This window comes from Gavialis gangeticus, unplaced genomic scaffold, assembly GCF_001723915.1.
Source record: "Gavialis gangeticus isolate Ggan-Ray unplaced genomic scaffold, GavGan_comp1, whole genome shotgun sequence".
NCBI lineage: Eukaryota > Metazoa > Chordata > Crocodylia > Gavialidae > Gavialis > Gavialis gangeticus.
In genome coordinates, this window is record NW_017729022.1 from 162,451,015 (window position 1) to 162,468,653 (window position 17,639).

Sequence of the window (17,639 nt, forward strand, 5' to 3'; positions counted from 1 at the left end):
AATTGGTAGTTGAATTGACTTGATTTTTCTCATTTCTACTGGAGAAGAGGAGGATCTAGGAGAGATTCTATCCATTTTGACAAATGTTCCTGAACAATAATTCTATTGTTTATGCGCATGTTCATTTCAGCAGTTTTAGTTATGCTCTGTTTTTAAAGTCTGAAGTCATATACCACATGCCCTGGGTTTTGGATTGGTGGTGTGGGGGGAACCATCTTTCAATTGACCTTGAAGATTTTCCAAAACGTACTTTTCAGCTGCTATCACAATCTCCTGAGAGTTCTCCAGTTGTGGTTCTCTCATCTCTCCTCCTACAAAATAAAAAGATTTTCTAATCAATGCTACAAAATGAAGGCAGTCAGATCACTAAAGAAAACTAGTTAAGAAAGTAGCCTAGCACAGGGCTATCCAAATTCTGGGTGGCTGGGTGCTGCATGCCTCTCCAGCCAAACACCCTGTGCCATATGCCAAACTGTGTCCCCCTCCACCCATGCTGGCACCCTGCCATGCCATGTGGGCTCCCCTGCTGCACTGCACTGTGTGGCAGGCAACCCCTATTGTGCCGTGTAAGGTCCCTATGTCCCTGAGCTTCCTACTGGTTCCTCCGTCCACACAGGCTGCACTGCCCAGTCCCCTGGAGGTGGCAGGAGCAGGAAGCAGAAACTGGGGGAGTGATGGAGAACCTAGAGAGTCTGGGGTGGTAGAAGAGCAGTAGGGAAAGCAGCACCTGGACGAGCAGTCTGGAGGCTGCGGGTGGCTTGAAGGCCACTAGTTGGACAGCCCTGGTTTAGCATAACATATTCAAATACTATTTTTTATTTTAACGGGGAAAATAATCCATTAAGATTAAATTTCCAGCTTGTTTCCTAAGAGTCCCTTCAAATGAATTTGTACAGCTCCAAATATTTTTCCTAATATATACCCCTTCAAGTGGCATACTATTTATTTAAATGATACAAGGACAGGAAGTTTTAGCGGGACAGTTTTAGAGATATCCAAAAGTAATGTTTTAATATTTCCAGCTAGCTTCTGCATTTTCATCTCAAATGACATTATCTTTCCAAGTAAATACTGAGGCAGGTGAATAACTTTGTCTGAGGGGTTCCAATAAATCCAAGTTTGCAGTATCAGGGCCCAAATGTTTTTTATGGAAAAAAAATATTTGGCTTTTAACTGAGAATATGGATGACATTTTCAGAGAATCATCAATTTACCTATTCAGACACTTACCTGAATGTTCTTCCCTTTGCTGTTGTCGTATTTCATACACACAGTTCTGAGAAATGCCCAGCCTCTGAGGCCAAATTGGAATAGATAAGATTCTTTGTCCCCTAGGAAACTGTTCTTGTCCAGACACCTACAGAAGAATGTACATGTCTGTATTATACAAGATCTGATTTAGACCACGAGATAAACTTTATTTGTTATTCTTAAAATCAATCATGATCCAATTAAACAAACAAAGCCACCATGCTGCTAGAGATAGAAGAAAAGCATGCTTTTTATAGTACTTTCTCAAAGCTTTTTCTGCTAATAAACAAAAATAAAGCAACTGTAAATAAAAAATATCATCTTTACATAAAGATTTTCTATGATTATTTATGTGAGATTAAGCCGAGAGAGTGCCAAGACCAGTTTTTAACAATATTAAGTCAGCTCATTTATTACTGACACTGCTTTCAACACTGTGGCATTTAATCTTCTGGAAGCAAGTTAACTCAACACGGGTGCTAAAGAAAGTGTTGGTTTCTGCTGGGCAATTAACACCACCAACAGGAAATTTTTCCCTATCATAGATGCTTGTTGCTTTGAATTAAATCCCACTTAACACGTCACCAATGAGTATATATTTTTGGGATTTTTTTTTTTTAATATAATTTGTATCTGAGGTGAAATTAGCCAAAACTAATTCCAAATCCTAGAATCCAGAACCATAAGTGACCCTACTACTGGCAAACATTCTCCACCCCGATCTGGTGCTTCAGATGTTTCCAAAACCTTTGGTGGGCATCCTACTTGTAGGCCCAAGCCTGGAGGCTTGGGGTCCAGATGCCCCTGAGTTTTGCTTGCCCTTAGCCATAAGGCCCTCAGAGCAAGAAAGGGAGGACACTCCCATTTCTGTAAACTGGGTTTAAAGCAATGAGTATATGTACATGTACACTAAACTCACAGAATATTATAACACACATCATCACGTTAACACATTTTCTATTTTGGTCACCTGATAAGCATACCTTTATCGTTTTACAGTACTGCTTCTCAATACAGCCCAACTTCAGCTATAATATGATTATAATTTCTTATAAAGGACACAACTGCATCTGATTAGGTGTCCCCTCAAAGTGTCCCAAGTTTCTGTAACAATGATGCGCAGCAGCACAGCATTGCATACAACTATAAGTGCAAATAAAGCCAACGTTATTAATACGTAAGCCACATTTTCAGAATTTTAATATACTTCTCAGGGAGGCAATTTTTACCTGAGATGTTTGAAATTCTAATGCGGTGCTCACATCTGAATTATGAGCTACATTATGGATGCATTCTGATAGGCACAACTAGTACCTACAAAAAGGCACCTTGGTCTAAGCCTGGCTGAAAATTTAGGCCCGACTATACACTGGTTGTAAAATTTAAGTTTTTGTAGGTGGTAGGGGAGAAGATTTAAGAAAGAAGAGGAATGTTTTCTAAATGTCCAGATCATTTGGGAATAATTTTAAACAACAAACTGAATTAAGAGGGAGGCAGAGTTCAGGTTCTTACTTTTAATAGAATGTATATGGTTTTTCAAGATCTACTGTGTTGGCAGAGCCAGAAAACCAAAAGTTAAAAAGTTGCACTGCTCAAAAAAACCACACACTTGGCACCAGACCTAACTTACCGTTGCGGCAGTTTCCTTTGTAGACTTCAAAATGGAGGTCAAAACTGGGTTAGTGCTGTAAACTCAACTGTGACCTTAACTAGGAAATACTGCTTTTCCATCAGCATTAACTATGATATGTGCTAGGCGAAAAGGACACCTACCTTTCCTATAGCAAGTCCTTCGTAATTCAACTTTCCTTCCTTTATAAAACTGTACAGTGGAGAACCAGGAACTGAGTTGAAGTCACCACAGATGATAATGGGACAGAAGCTGCCATCTTTCTGATGGGCAACACTGGCAATCTCTGCCAGCAGCATTGCCAGTTGGGTCAGTTTAATATCCCCTCGTCTTGGATTATACAGCAGATGTGTATTGGCTACACAGACCGCAGCAGTAGCTTTACAGTGAAATTTAGGCTGGAGAAGCAAAACTAGTCCAACATTGTCTCTGTCCAAAAGTGGAATATCATGGCGGAAAAACTCTACTGGGTTTGAGGAGATCAGATCAAATTTGGACATTTTGAAGCAAATAGCACAGCCATCTGGTTTCCTTCCTGTTCTCATTTTATATTCACAATGATACCCTGTAAGATAAATAACTCAAAACATCAAAAGATGCTACTGTATAAATCTAAATAATTTTAAGAAAAATAAAACTGCTCTATTTTATCCAAAGCAATCAATACCCAAGCCTGCTACAGCTGCAGCTGTAGAATAATTTCCTTGTGGCTAAGGAATTTGGACACAGAACATTTTTTTCTTTTAAGTTTAATTTGAATAATAAATCTAATCCAGTATCTTTTGTGGTATATGCAGTTCTGAACTGATAATGTGAGATAGCCATTATGCTTTTTCCCTTTGTCATCAGACAAGTCATATGCAAGATGACTGGTGCTTTAAAGTATTGTTATGCTGCTTTGGAGCACACTGGAGATGTATTACTTGAAGTATTCCAATGAGGAACAGTACTTGACAGGTCTTTGCAGGTCAGGAAATATTATATGAAGAGCTTTAAAACACAGGAGTTGTTTCAGACATCTTTAATAAAGCAATGATGTAATAATAACTAGATTGTTTAAAGTTTGTCTCTCTTTTATTTCTGAAGCCAATGAAAGCTGAGGGCACTCAGCAATCTACAGGATCAGAGCTCAAGATGCACGGGAAGGCAATTGCAAGTCTAGTTTTACACTATTCAGGCAGAACTTAAATGTGAAAGTTTAAGATAAGGAGTACATAAGCAGGCCCTGAAGTAATACTTAATAGTCCAATTTTTGCCATGTAAAAAATCCCTCTCTCTTCCCCCAGTGGTATATGGACTATTGCAAGTATATTCTCTACATATTTTAGGGTAGAGGCAACACCAGAGAGGAAAGAGAACTATCATATTTACTCAAATTTAATATGAGGTTACCCACAATCAGCATGGCGGGGAAAGCCTCTCAGCTCAGATCTGCATACAAAGCAGGGGAGCGGGGAGGCAGGCAGCTGCTATGGTTCTGACTCTGGCCCTGAATCTGGGTCAGGGCCAGAGTCAGAGCCACAGCAGCCATCTGTCCCGCACTCCACTTGCCCTCTGTAGCTTCTGCCACACCATAGATGGAAGAGTACTAGTGGCGGGGAGAGGTGGGGGTGGTAGGAAGGCTGCAGGAAAAGAAGTAGGGAGGGGGCAGAGGGCAAGGGGGATTTTGACAGTCTCAACCTGCTGTAGCAGGGAAATCTAAGGCAACCCTCTGATAATCAGATTTTATACCTGGAAAATGATAACAAATTTACACATTTTCCATATAGAGTATCTAATTATTGGGGGCCTGTCTTAAATTCAGGGTCTTGATTTTGGGGAAATACAGTATTTAAGCTAAAAGACAATGCTAGCATGAGGACAAATATATTTAGACTAAACTAGCAAAGTTTCAAGGCATCAGAGGAGTGAGGCTTGGGAACAGACTTCCAATGGGAATAGCAGGTTCTAAAAATTAACAAGCTTTTAAGGTAGAGATAGTTAGTTGTGTTAGTCTGAAGTCAGGCAGAAGGATGGCGGGGTTATGGCACCTTTGGGTGCCTATACACAAGCATGGAGGCTGCTCTGATGTGCTGGAATTCCAACACATCAGAGCAGACTAGATTAATCGAGTCTGCAGGATCAGGGCAATTACCACACTTCAGCAGCTTCCTGCGTCTTGTGTATCAGCGTCCCTGCACTTAAAAATGGTGGTGGGGGTGCTTGAACTAAAGATTGTTGAATGAGCTTAAGTTCAGGTGCCCCTGCTGCCATTTTTAAGTGCGGGGATGCTGATACATGAGACCTGGCGGCACTTTAATTAGTGCCATTCTAATTAAAGCGCTGACCTCCCACCCTGGCGCATGTGTAAAAGTACCCATAGAGACTAACTGGTTCAGAGTGGTGTGAGATTTCACAGGCTGCAGTCTACTTACCATATAATGAAGTAGGCTCTTGCCTACAAAAGTGTAGGCCTCTGAACCAGATAGTCTCTAAGTTGCCACTCTGCCCTGCCTTCTGCTTAGCTTTCAAGGCAGATGGAGATTGATGAGCTTACAGAAGGGATTATGTCATGTGGTTGCCTGTAATAGAGTCCAGTTGCCTGGTATAACCCAGGAACTCCCCTCTAGTCCTATGTTTCTTCATTCCTAATGAGGAGGAAGCAAAGAAGTGGGGCAAAAACATTTCACCATACCCAAGGATTCCAAACTTGACTTGATTTGTGTTCTATAATGGTCTTCTTGAACTTCTTGTAAACAAAGTACCTGAAAAAAGAGTTTGTCCTATTTGAATTTAAATATATTAACAAAAAAATATTTTAATAAAGGCTGACTTGTTAACTGGCAAGTCTACAATATTCCCATAAATTTAGGTTTTTAACCTCCATAAATAGTTCCATAGAAAAGTTTACTCTGCTACATAAAAACTTAGCATTGTTAGGAATGTTTACCTTAAGGGGAAAACAAAATCATTACTGAAATATGTATAATTTCTGGGTTTTGGGGGATTTTTTTTTACCTGTCATGAAGACTTATTAAATGACTAAGTTACAAAATATAGATGACAAGGATCTAACATTTAAATAGAGATGACTTGTTGGGAAGTCACAGTCTTACTGAAAACAAATCAGCACTTAACCCCCAACCCAGTAAACATCTGCATATGTGAATAAATTCAAGGAACTCAGCTTGACAATTCCAGGAACAGACACTCTGAAGCTCTTTACCAAAGCCTGAAGAAAGCACCATGTAGGTTTATATGCCTCCTACATTAAGGTTATTATTGCCACTAGCACAAGGCTAGTAAAGTTTACACTTAGATTCTGTAGGCCAGGCTGCTTACCAGAAAGTTTCCCACTTCTCACAGGCAATGTACATTTTTTCAGGCTGTAAGTTGCAGCTCAAAACCGCCCACTGCTTCTGGGATAGGAGGTAGCAAAAATTACTTGCACCTCAGTTACTGTAGAGCAACTTGGAGTGGGAAGAAGAGAACGCTAGGAGAAATAGCTATTGTAATGACAAGATATCAGTGTCATGTGAAAGACACTTATATTGTAAACAACCACCTTTCTCTCACTGCAGAAGGACCCAGTACTTCGCCATGGTGAGTGTGAAGCCTAGAAGCCTATATATTATAGTACTACAATTGGTCTCAGGTTTATAATTTAGGAGAGAGGTGGGCAAAGTCCAGCCTGTGGGCTGGATCCATCTGGCAGTGGACTCCATTTCTCAGCAGCCCCTGCCTGCATAGCTGGGGCTGGTTCCCATGGAGACCCCAGCAGCAGCCCGGCTGTGACAGCATGGGGCCGGGGTTTCCGTGGAGACCAGCCCCAGCAATGCTGGCAGGCAGCAGTGGTGCCATCCTTTTCCTGGTGGTGGAGCTTGAAGGGGTGCTGTGCTACAGTTGAGAATAGGGCAGGCTCAACCGCTGCCACCTGTGCAGGGCAGGCAGCTTCAGTGGTGGCAGCGCCACTGGGAGGGGTAGCTATACCCCCCCAAACCTCCTCCTAAGCTTTGGACCACCGTCACTGCTGCAAGGAGCCGGGGCAGAGCTGCAATCAGCTGCCTGCACGTCTCTGTCCAGGGCATGCAGGCTACAGATCACAGCTCTGCCCTGGCTCTGGACCACACTGTCACTGCTTCAAGCTCCCAGCCTGGCTCCAGAGCTGCTCCATGCCCTGCTATGCACCCTGTCAGCGCTGCTGCGGCTTGTCTCCATGGAAGCCCCAGTCTCACGCTAGCACAGCATGGCTGCTACTGGGGTCTTCATGGAAACTGGCTCCAGTCACACGGGCAGGGGACGCTGGGAAATAGAGTCAGGCTGCTGGCTCGATGCACCAATTTGTCCACCCTTTATTTAGAAGCTGATTAAAATCAGCATAGTAAATGTAAGGGCAAAACTTGTTGCCTTCTAAAGGAAGGCTCCAGAGGGGTATAGCTGCTTGACCGACCATTTGAAGAAAGGGCTCTAAAGTAGAAACAAAGCTTCACGGTGGGGCCCCAATATTCATTCTACAGCCTGAAATGCATTATATTTTTACTATCTATAAACACACATGAAATTGAATTCAAAGAACTTGAATAAGGTTGCATAGGAGTTAGGTTCCTATGCAACCTTAAATTTAACACCTCTTAATGCATCCTGATACAGCTTGTAATTACACAATGAAATAATGTTTTTTCCCCTGCCTCATACACTGCATAGGATAGCTGATGCCCAATAAATGAACAGCTAATCAATATACCTGTACTGTTTTCTCTTCAATATAAAACATGGGGCTCAAACACGTTAACTAATATTCAAACCTACTCTGAGGTTAGAATTATTATTTTCCTGGTAATGCACTTCATTTTATCAAAGCACTTCATAAACATCAAGCTTCACCACTCCTTTGCAAGTTAGGGAGGTACTGTTACCTTATTTTATAAAATGGGGAACCAAGGCATAAATATTTATGTCAAAAGCATCCACTAGTTCTGGATGGCTCTTAAAAGGACATGATTTTTCAACATATTTAGCATTATATAACACTTTATATGCTGAGCTCCTAAAGACTTCAGTTGCACCTGAATGCTCAGGATTTCTGGCTGAAACCTTTTAGTTAGTTAACCAATCTGTTAGAACTGAAACATTTTACTGGAGCATTTTTCAGGCCTACAATGGAGTCAGAAACAGAGATGCACCCAATCATTCAATAACCCAGTGGTCACAGCATTCATCTGAAAAGTGGAAGACCTTGGTTTTAGTCCCTGTATCTCGTATATCCCAAGCAAGTGCTCTAACCACTGGATTATAAAAGTCTCTCTCTGTCTCTGGCCCAATGAACAGTTAATTTATGTAAAATGGAACAGCTCCAACAGGAAAGACCACCCCAGAACAGCTAACAGCCTGCTGGCAATGGCACTCACCTTGATGCAAAGCAGGGAATAAAATAATGCCAGATATGCATTATATCAGGCTGTATGTTCTAATGCTGCAGGGGAGTCATTCCTCTCATTTTTGTTAAAAACACTGGGATGAACTCAATTTACTCCAAAATGGGACAGAAGGGTTTCTGTAATCTCAAAAGCTAGAGACGGAAGTTTCCCTAGCTAGCTCTATTCAGCAGTTTCACAAACCAGAACCTAGGGTTTCAAGTAGAACATTCAAGAGTTTGGGATGGGGGGAGAGAAAAAAAGGTTTGTTGTGGGGGAAAAAAAAGAAAATAAAAATGACGTTGCATAGAAACCCTACATCAGAGAAGGCACCTAGTTCTCCAGAGCAGCATCTAACAGCTTTAACCATTACACTCTGCTTTCTCTACCTCTAATTCTGTACCTTACACATGTATTACACACCACACACCTTCTACCTTCTGCAACAAATGAGGCAAAACAGCCTACAGACAGCAGCATCCTTTGGTACAGAACCCTTCTTCAACCCCAGTGGAAGCCCATCCTATGCACTGAATGGGGCAGAGATCCTATGGGTGGTAGATGGGGGAATGCATGTGATCATGCAATTAGGAACTGTGTCTTAATTCAGAAGCACAAAGAGGATGAATTAATGTTGCAACAGCAAACTTAATCTTGGCATTTCCTAACTCTGGAGCACTTGTCTTTATAATTTTAACATTTAATATGAAAGATAGGAAGGGAAAGTGTCATGGAAGGTATGATGGGATAATGAGGAAGAGTTTGAATATCAAAAGCAGCTTACAGGTTAAAGAAACTGAAAATGAAGTACTAGCCCTGAAATTTAGTTAGAAAGTGCTCAGAGACAGCTTCAGAAGTATGCATGTAAAACAATGGTGACCTCTTGCATGGTCTCATGCTTAGATCACCCAGAAAGCATTACTATGGTAAACATGAACTAGAACTAATAATAAAGTATTTTGCTACAACTCAAAACAACAGCTGAATTTACTACACAGTACACTCACTAGATCACATAAAAGTCAAATCTGCAAGGACTTACTACTCATTAGTGCATATTTTCCCAGCAATACTGGTGTTGTTTTTCACTTACATCCGCATCCAGTTCTTTGATTTCCTGTAGAATGTTGGGAAATCTATAACCCCAGATTAATACTGGCCATCTGCAGTGTTTATACAGGTGGGAGTTATCGTCTAATAAATTCTGTGAAAGGATATTGTAGGACATCACTGTAAAATCAAACTCATTTTCTGTATTGTTTTGGTCAATTTCCTGATCTTCAAGAATCTTTTTTTTACGGTGACAGAAATACTCCCAGTGTCTCTTGATCATTCCTGTTAAAATATTAAGCAGCAAAATAAAATTATGTAATGTGTTGTTAACTTCTGTTCTACGACTGTACCTAAGAAATTATTCAGTTTAGCTCAATTTGTCTAAGGAAACTTATAGCCAAGTTGGTATCTGGCATGTTTCGAAATATTTCAGACCTTCCATTCAAGACTGAGGTTAAGCTTCATCAACATGAATTGCAAAGCTTGTAGTCACTGTGCACTCCACATTTCAGACTTCTCTGAGGTTAGAGAAACCTCATGTCCTATGGAACCCCTCATGGTCAGTTTGACATGTATGTTATTCAAAGAGTTTATTAGTGACCTGGGGAGTTAAGGCACTTGGGACACAGAGGGCATTTTTACGTGTGTAAGAGTCGCACTGCTGGGTGCTTTGAAAAGCACCTGGCGCTGCGATGCTTACGGTTGTATAACCAGCGAAATGCATATCAGTGCGAAGAAAGCAGTGGTGGGGCACTTTCTGAACAAAAATACCTTAGAGGTGCTTTAGTTCAAAAGTGCACTGCCACCATTTTCTCTGCACTGATGCGCATTTTGCCACTTATACAACTGCAAGTGGCGCAGCACGGTGTGTGTCTGCTCCTGTAAGGAGCAGATTAATCGAGTCTGCTCCGAAGCAGCGAATCTTCAACGCACCTGAGAACTAAAAGGTATGTGTATAAATGCCCTCAGAAAGCTTTCATCTGCTTTGAAATTTGGAGTTACACCCGTACGGATTTACCATACGGATTTGATGCGTTTTACTTCCCTGCAATACATAACATATTAAAAGAACAGCTGATGAAAGAGAGGCAGTCAAAAAGCTTAATTCCTTATCTAAGGGGCTTGGTCAGAGAAAGAGCATGTCCACAAAACATTGACTAGTTATTGAATTACAGTTCAACTGCTTTTGAGTTGTAAATCTATTTTGACCCAGTGTGCATAAGGTAACCCAAGGTCAATGTTTTCTCTATGCCTCTTACTTCTGTAAAAGGAAGCTGGAATTTAACTACCTATGCTATGCACTGGTGACATACTGCTGTTAAGTAGTTCCTTTCCACTGTTTAATTATATTTAGGTTAATCTACTTTACCTGGAAAGAAAATCTTCTGGGATGGGCAGGGAGATAATTCTGTCACTGCACTTAAAGTAATGAAGGATTCTGTGAATTATGTTTTCTTTCTTAATCAACACAAGGCTCAAAATAGCATTAACACTTGAGCTGATGCTACCCTGCTCCTCTTGTAGAAGAGAACGCGAGGATGTGTGAGACAATGAAAAAGATTCTATCATTGCCTTTCTCTTGCAGGGTGTGAGCAAAACAATAAATGAGGACTCTGTTACTTCTACTTCCCTCCGGCAAGGCAGTGTCAGGCCTACATCACTGAGTATTTGCTATTAGGGTGTAGTGAGAGGACCCCACTGAAACAATGGTTTCCCCCCCGTAGCCTGTGAAGAAACCCAATGGAGCTAGGGTTTTGGACCTCAGAGCAAGACGAGAGAGAAATGATACCTCCAGACACGACTCCCCTATGTACAACATAACCTAATTTTCTGTTGCTTTTTAAATTGTTAATGTCTACCAAATTGAGGCCTATAAGAAGTTAGACTGAAGCCTGACAGTAGTTACCACTGGTTTCTCCTGGTGTCATTAAGCACAGACTATTATCTGAAAGGAGTTCAAAGGGAAAGACAGAACAGGTTACCACAACTTATCTTTTTGGGCACAGAGATTTGCTGAAATGATGGCTAGAAAAATAGAGGGCAACAATCAAGTATGTCCACCTGAGGGTGTCACTTGGGGGGGAAGGCAGAAAACAAGAGTTACACTGAGAAAGACAAGTTTCTGCTGGCAAGCGGAGCAAGCTCAGATCTGTTTGGAAGATTCTGGTTTTGACGCCAGAAAATTTAGACTGACCAAATACAATATTTGCCATTTCAATACCTGTCCTAGTGTGACACTTTTCTAGCGTGGTTGCCAGCATGCACGCACACAACACAAGGTGACAGCACCTTATGGCTTGTTAAACAGTGTTAAATGTTAGGAACAAAATTAGAAAAATATCAAAAGCTGCCTTCACCTTTCTCCTTTGCAAGACTCCCTTCAGTTTCAGGTGCTGTAACTTGCCCTGTAGCTTCATTTTGTTTAGAGATGCTTGTTTCTTCATCAGGACTTGAAAAACTCTCACCACTATGTCTTCTCCTTTTTGAAGAAGGTTCATCCCCCTCAGATTTCATGTTGGGATGAGAAATATGAAGCAGAGAGCTCTGTGTGAAGTTACTGGGTTGCCAGTGCCAGTTGTGGTGCGGTCTCCAAGGCTCAAAAAATGGAGGCAGACTCCAATTCGCTGAGAAGTGCCCTGTACCGAGAAATGGATAAGGAGCCCAAGTACAGTGTCCAATCCACCTCCTACAACTGGAAATTTGACTGTTGCAGCAAAATCTTTGAGATACACCACAGTGGGCAACCCAGTCTCTGCCTAGCCTCTGCATGCAATGGAACAGCATGGAGTGTCTATTAAACAAGAAAAAAAAAGGAATATATTGTTAAATAGAAAACAGTGTGCTTTTAAGTAACTAAGACTACAGAACAAGAGTGTAGAATACAGTCTGCAGGCATGACTGGCCCCAAGGTACTGGTCATAATTTATTAAGAAATACTAGTTTTTCATGCATCAACTCACACAAACATAATGGGGGATAATATTTGCCCTTTAGGTTCCACCTAAAAGGTCATATGCACAGGATAAAAGAATGTGATTTTTAGAAGTCAAAGAGTTAACGCCTTTCCCTTTATGCTTTAGTTGGAATGTGCATAGCTGACCTACTTCAAGAAAAAAATTGTAGACTAACAGGTTAGTTTATGGTAATTTTTTTCAGATTTGGTCACAGCTTTATATTCAGTACATGCACAACAAGAGTCCAGCAGGCAGGTGAAACATGTCAGTATGCTTAGGATGAGATCCTCTCTATACAGGTTCCTTACTACACATCAACAAAGAAGTTTCCTGCAGAGGAGGAAGTCACCCCTTAAGGTATAGTATACTCCATACAAGCAGACAGCCCGAGCTGACCAGCTCTCCTCACTTTCAAGCCTTCTAAAGGTACCCCTTTGATAGCTGCTTCCCAGTCACTATTTTTGGGGGTAATTTAAACAGAGTTCATTTAGTTACAAAGTACACACAGCACTTAACGTGCAGTTACTTGGAACAGGATTACGGTAGCTAGAAATTGGGGCTGAAAGATGCTATACACTTAACCAGTTTATGTATCTAATTAACATGCAAATGACTGGAATTTATTACAGTGGAAGCAGTAAGTGAGATACAGGGACGGGCAAGTGTTAGGCAGTTAAGCAAATCATGCACTTAGCTGGCAGGTAAGTGGAGTACAATGCTTTTGGAAGTAGGTTTACATCAGGGTGGGCAAAGTCTGGCTCATGGGTTAGATCGGGCCGCAGTGGACTTCATTTCCCAGCAGCCCCAGCCTACATTGCTGCAGCCAGTTTCCATGGAGACCCCAGGAACAGCAGGGCAGGGCCAAGGTTTCCACGGAGACTGGCCCCAGCAGCACTGGCAGGGTGCGCAGCTGGGCAGGGAGCTGCTCTGGGACTGGGATCCTGCAACAGTGACATTGTGGTCTGGATTGTGATCTGCTCCCTGCACGCCCCAGGCAGGGATCCACCATCCAGATCTGCCATTTTGCCCACCCTTGGTTACATCATAACATGTTTTGCTCTTGCCACAAAATGGTTTACGTTCTCCTAAGTAAAAGATTACAAAGCTTAGCTTCCAAATTATAGCCCAAAGAAGGGACCAGATAATTGGGACGGAGGGGGAGGGATGAGCTGTACTTTTTGCTTTTCTTCATAGCGTTTATTGACAGCTATAATATAACCTGCAGCGATTACAAGGTCTGAAAATCCTGCCAAAACAGCATGCTTTCTTTTCAAGAAGCTGACAATTACAGAAATGTAGTCGCTTTCATCTCTCAAGTGACTTCTTTCCAGTTAGAATAATTTTAGACAGGTCATTCCCACCCATTTGGGTTTTTAATCCCCTTTTCTACTTACCTACTGGTCTGCAACAATACATTTGGATACATACTTTATACACCAAAAAAAGCCCTTAACACAAAATGAAACAAAAACTAGAAGCGAGCTACAAGCGGTAAAAAAATTAAAGGATCAGCACCAACATTTCCCAAGAAGAGGCTCCTGTTTTGAGGGCATGAAACTTCAGCAGGACAGGAGCAATGGTATAAAGCTGCGGCACGTGCAGAAACATCTTTAGTTACAGGGAGATTTGCAAGGCATCAAAGATCCAGCCTTCCCTGCTCCAGATGCCAGGGTAGCAACTAGCCAGTCTGGCTGGGGGCCTCCCTGAAGCTGTGGGATCTAGGGCCAGGGAGGTTTCCAAAGGCGGCAGACAGCACTCCAGGGGCTTGTTAGTAAATCGTGTGTGCTGACAAGTGACCTGTTCACATCATGTGTGTGTTTACAAGGTGTGTGTGACGTGTGTGTTGGCACGTGACGTGTTTACAAGGTGTGTGACGTGTATACAAGCGATGTCGCTCGCCCACGTCCCCCAACGCTCCACGGCGCCCCTCCCCGCGGCCATTACCTCCAGGCGGGTTGGAACCCTCCGGGCGGCGCGCACAGCTCCCACTCCGGCCCCGGGTGCGCTATGCCGCTCCCCCGAGGGGGCTCATCCCGCGACGCCGCCAGCGCCCGGCCCCGCCGCGGCCTGCTACCCTAGCCTCTGTCCTGCCACTTCCCCGGCACCGTTGTAGCCCCACCCCGCGCAGCGACACGCCACGCTCCCATGAGCGCCGGTTAACCCGGCGCGCGCGCAGGGGCCCCTGGGAGTTGTAGTCCTGCTTCGCTTTAGCGGCTTCTCTTACCCCGCTTGGGAAGCGGCATTGGGCGCCATCTTTGTGAAGGGAATCCATGCCAGCCGCCAAGCCTGATAGGAAATTGAAGCTGAGCTGGGTTAGGGCGGCGGCTCCTTGCCGCGGCCATGTTAGTTAAGGGCTTAAGGGGTGGGCATCACGTGATAAGGCAGTGCCGCCATCTTAGTTAAGGGCTGAAGCTGGCTTAGCAGCTTCACTCTGGGTGTCAACGCAAGGGCAAGAAGGGAAGGGGAAGGTATGAGTGGAGGATGTGGTTGCATTGCGGCAGTGTAAAGGCCAATTGAAATTTACTCTGCCCAGAGGAGTTTGGCTTCATCAGGAAACTAGGTCCTGTGCATTTTCCTGCTCCCAGGGCCAGTCAGCGTTACAGGGGCTTCACGGTAGCTGGCTTGCCTTGCCCAAAAAAGGCCAGTGCTGGGTGGTGTTTAGGGCTGTGGCTTGGCAGAGTTACAAGCACACCACATCTGCTGTGTGGGGCACAGGGTGCCTGGGCATTTTCCCTTCAGGCCTCAGGTCCTGGAGTCATGGGGCTGTGCACAAGTCGAGTTTTCTTTCTTGAAGCGCTTACATGTTTTGCCTGGCAGCAGAAACAAACATGAAAGCACAAGCCCAAAAGGCAAATACCCCTCCCCCTCCTCAGCCATTATTATTTAAGAAACCCTCATGGCTTTTAGGGGGCCCTCCTGATTCCCTTGTGCCCTCAGGGCTTAGTGCAGCTTTGAAAACAGTTTTCAGCTGTTTTTCACTTGAGGTTGCTTCTTCTGCTTTTCAGTAATGGGTACTACATATATTTGCATAAATATAAAATTCTTCTATTCATCTTAGAATGTGAATGACATGCATCCAAGGTGTTCTCTGAGGCACTATCAATCCCTAATTTTGCAGACTGCTCCATATCAGCCACTGAGACCTGGCTGCATGAGCTAATTTGGAGATTCAGAGCCTATGAAGGTTTCTGCCTAGAAATAACTACTGCTATTTAATGTCCAACATAAGGGAATTGCTGCCATCGCTATGTCAGTCTATGCAATGTAGGCTAAACGCTAGACTAAGGCGATTTGAGGACAGAGCGAATGCAGGTGTGCAGCTTAATAAAATGATTGTGGGTTAAAATAAATAGCATACACAAGAGGACATTAAAACATGTTGGGTTTTGATAAAGTAAAAATAGGGCAATTGCTGCATAGGGAATAAATCAAACCGGAAACTTTTGCCACATTTCACTTGTTTGTTATACGGAGGTGACTTTTAAATGCATTTTTAAAGTTCTCCCATTTGTTGAGAGGGTAGACTGTACTTAGAAACTGAGATCATATGATAGTGTAAAGAGGGCTCAGAGCAATTAACATTTCAAGTCCATGTTTTTTCAAAGCTAGTTTACTTACGTCAGACTGGTAAACATGCTAATTAATTTTCAGTTAGCTTCTTAACTTCCTAGGACAGCAGAGCTATTAGATTGTATACATAAAATAATCAAATAATCAAGGTATCCACAAAGTTTTGGACTTAAAAGACTATTTCCCTTTTTGACTTTATGCACAAACAACCCCCACCTCTGTAACTTTACTCATAACACACTAATACTGTCAAGTAGCTTCTAGGGCTAGGGTGGCAGGTGCTAAGGCATACAACTGACAGCCCCGAAGTTGTAGGTTTGAGGCCATCCCAGAAGTACTCATGGTGTGGTCCTGTCAGAATGTGCAAATTCTGCTAAATATCTTGCTACAAGGGCATGAAAAAGGGAAGTACCCATCTAAAGATCTGTATTTGATAAATGCATTGTTATGAAATGGTAACAGTTGAGCAATAATCACTGTAAACACAACTACTTTGAAATATTTTTCCCTTACAGAGGGAAGTCCTCATGTGGAATTTAAATCACTATATTGATATTTAGGACTATATTTAAGACACCTGTGCTACTCTGGCACCTTAAAAAGCATTGAAAGAATTTAGTCAGTAGATGTAATTTAATAGGGTTATACCAAAGACTTCCATGGTAAGGAACAAGAGGGTTATAAAAAGTTTAGGGGAAAGAGAACTATTGAAGGTAAAGAAGTCAATCCAAAGGAAATCAAGGACATACTGATAAAGAGAAGGGTTTGTTAATAGACAAAGCAAAAGGTACCTAAAAGATTTATTTATTCAAAATAAATGAAATTGTTTCTTCTCTCAACTGATCCCTTAAACTTCTAGTGCCTAGGTTGACTTGGACCATTAAATGTGAATAACACTTTATCATACATGCTTTGCTTCATTCTTTTTTTTGGGGGGGTGAGGTGTGGGGAGCTCCGGCTATGTAGTATTTCATGGAACTTGAAATAGGGAAGCTGAGTTAAAGAAATATTCTTCAAGAATAGTGTCTTCTCTCTGATGCCCTGTTCTATAGCTGTAGACCAACCATTGTATTGGTCATTTAGGGTTTTAACACTCCCTACCCAGGGCCTGCTCTTAACTTACTGGGAGATGTGCTGTTTCTCTTTAGAAAGGAGAGACCCTCTGGCATTAATACTGCTTCTGTGTAACTGATTCTCATGAGAAAAGGAGAAAACCAGGCATCTCAGAAGTGATAACATAAGAAAACTCTACTTCCCTTTCAAGTGAGAATTTATTAACACAACTAAGTTAAACTAAAATAACTGTTCTAACTTGTTTTTAATTTGGACTGTGGCTCCTCCTTTTCCAGATCTAAGAAAGGCTGCTTAAAATCTAAAAGGTTGTTCCCTATCTCTCTCAACTGTGCAGCTGGTTCCAGTAAGACAGATACCTCGGTGTATAAATCTTGCTTCTCTTGTATATCTGTACTATCAAGGCTGCCACAAAACTAAAACAAATACAGAGGGAAGGTAAGTTCTCTGTTGGACTAATTAGTAAAAATAGCAGACTTCTGAGAACTTGACCCTTCATCAGGACTAGGAAACAAAATTGGGATGAAGAGCAGTTTCATGGGCAAGATATTTTTTAGCTCTTATAGACTGCGTGGGACCCAATCACAGCAAGATGGTAAAAGAAGATGGACTGCTGTTCTATTCACTCACCTTCCCAGCATATGCACTGAAATTATAGCTAAGCACCTTCATTTTAAACCTGTAGCTTCAGTGCTTTATAACTTTCCTTTAAAATGA

At 42.3% G+C, this 17,639-nt stretch overlaps 1 protein-coding gene across 1 annotated transcript in view; it reads right to left on the bottom strand.

Moving 5' to 3' along the window:
- The window catches only part of ANGEL2 (angel homolog 2), a 25,234-nt gene extending 10,845 nt beyond the window's left edge, over nt 1-14,389 (bottom strand). The window contains exons 1-7 of the mRNA XM_019516438.1: nt 14,226-14,389; nt 11,685-12,118; nt 9,368-9,609; nt 5,556-5,625; nt 3,025-3,446; nt 1,231-1,357; nt 251-311 (exon numbers count right to left, since the gene is read on the bottom strand). Of these exons, the coding sequence (XP_019371983.1) occupies nt 251-311; nt 1,231-1,357; nt 3,025-3,446; nt 5,556-5,625; nt 9,368-9,609; nt 11,685-12,111 (1,349 nt within the window). The 5' untranslated portion in view covers nt 12,112-12,118; nt 14,226-14,389. The remainder of the gene's footprint in view (nt 1-250; nt 312-1,230; nt 1,358-3,024; nt 3,447-5,555; nt 5,626-9,367; nt 9,610-11,684; nt 12,119-14,225) is intronic.
- Nucleotides 14,390-17,639: the final 3,250 nt, after the last annotated feature.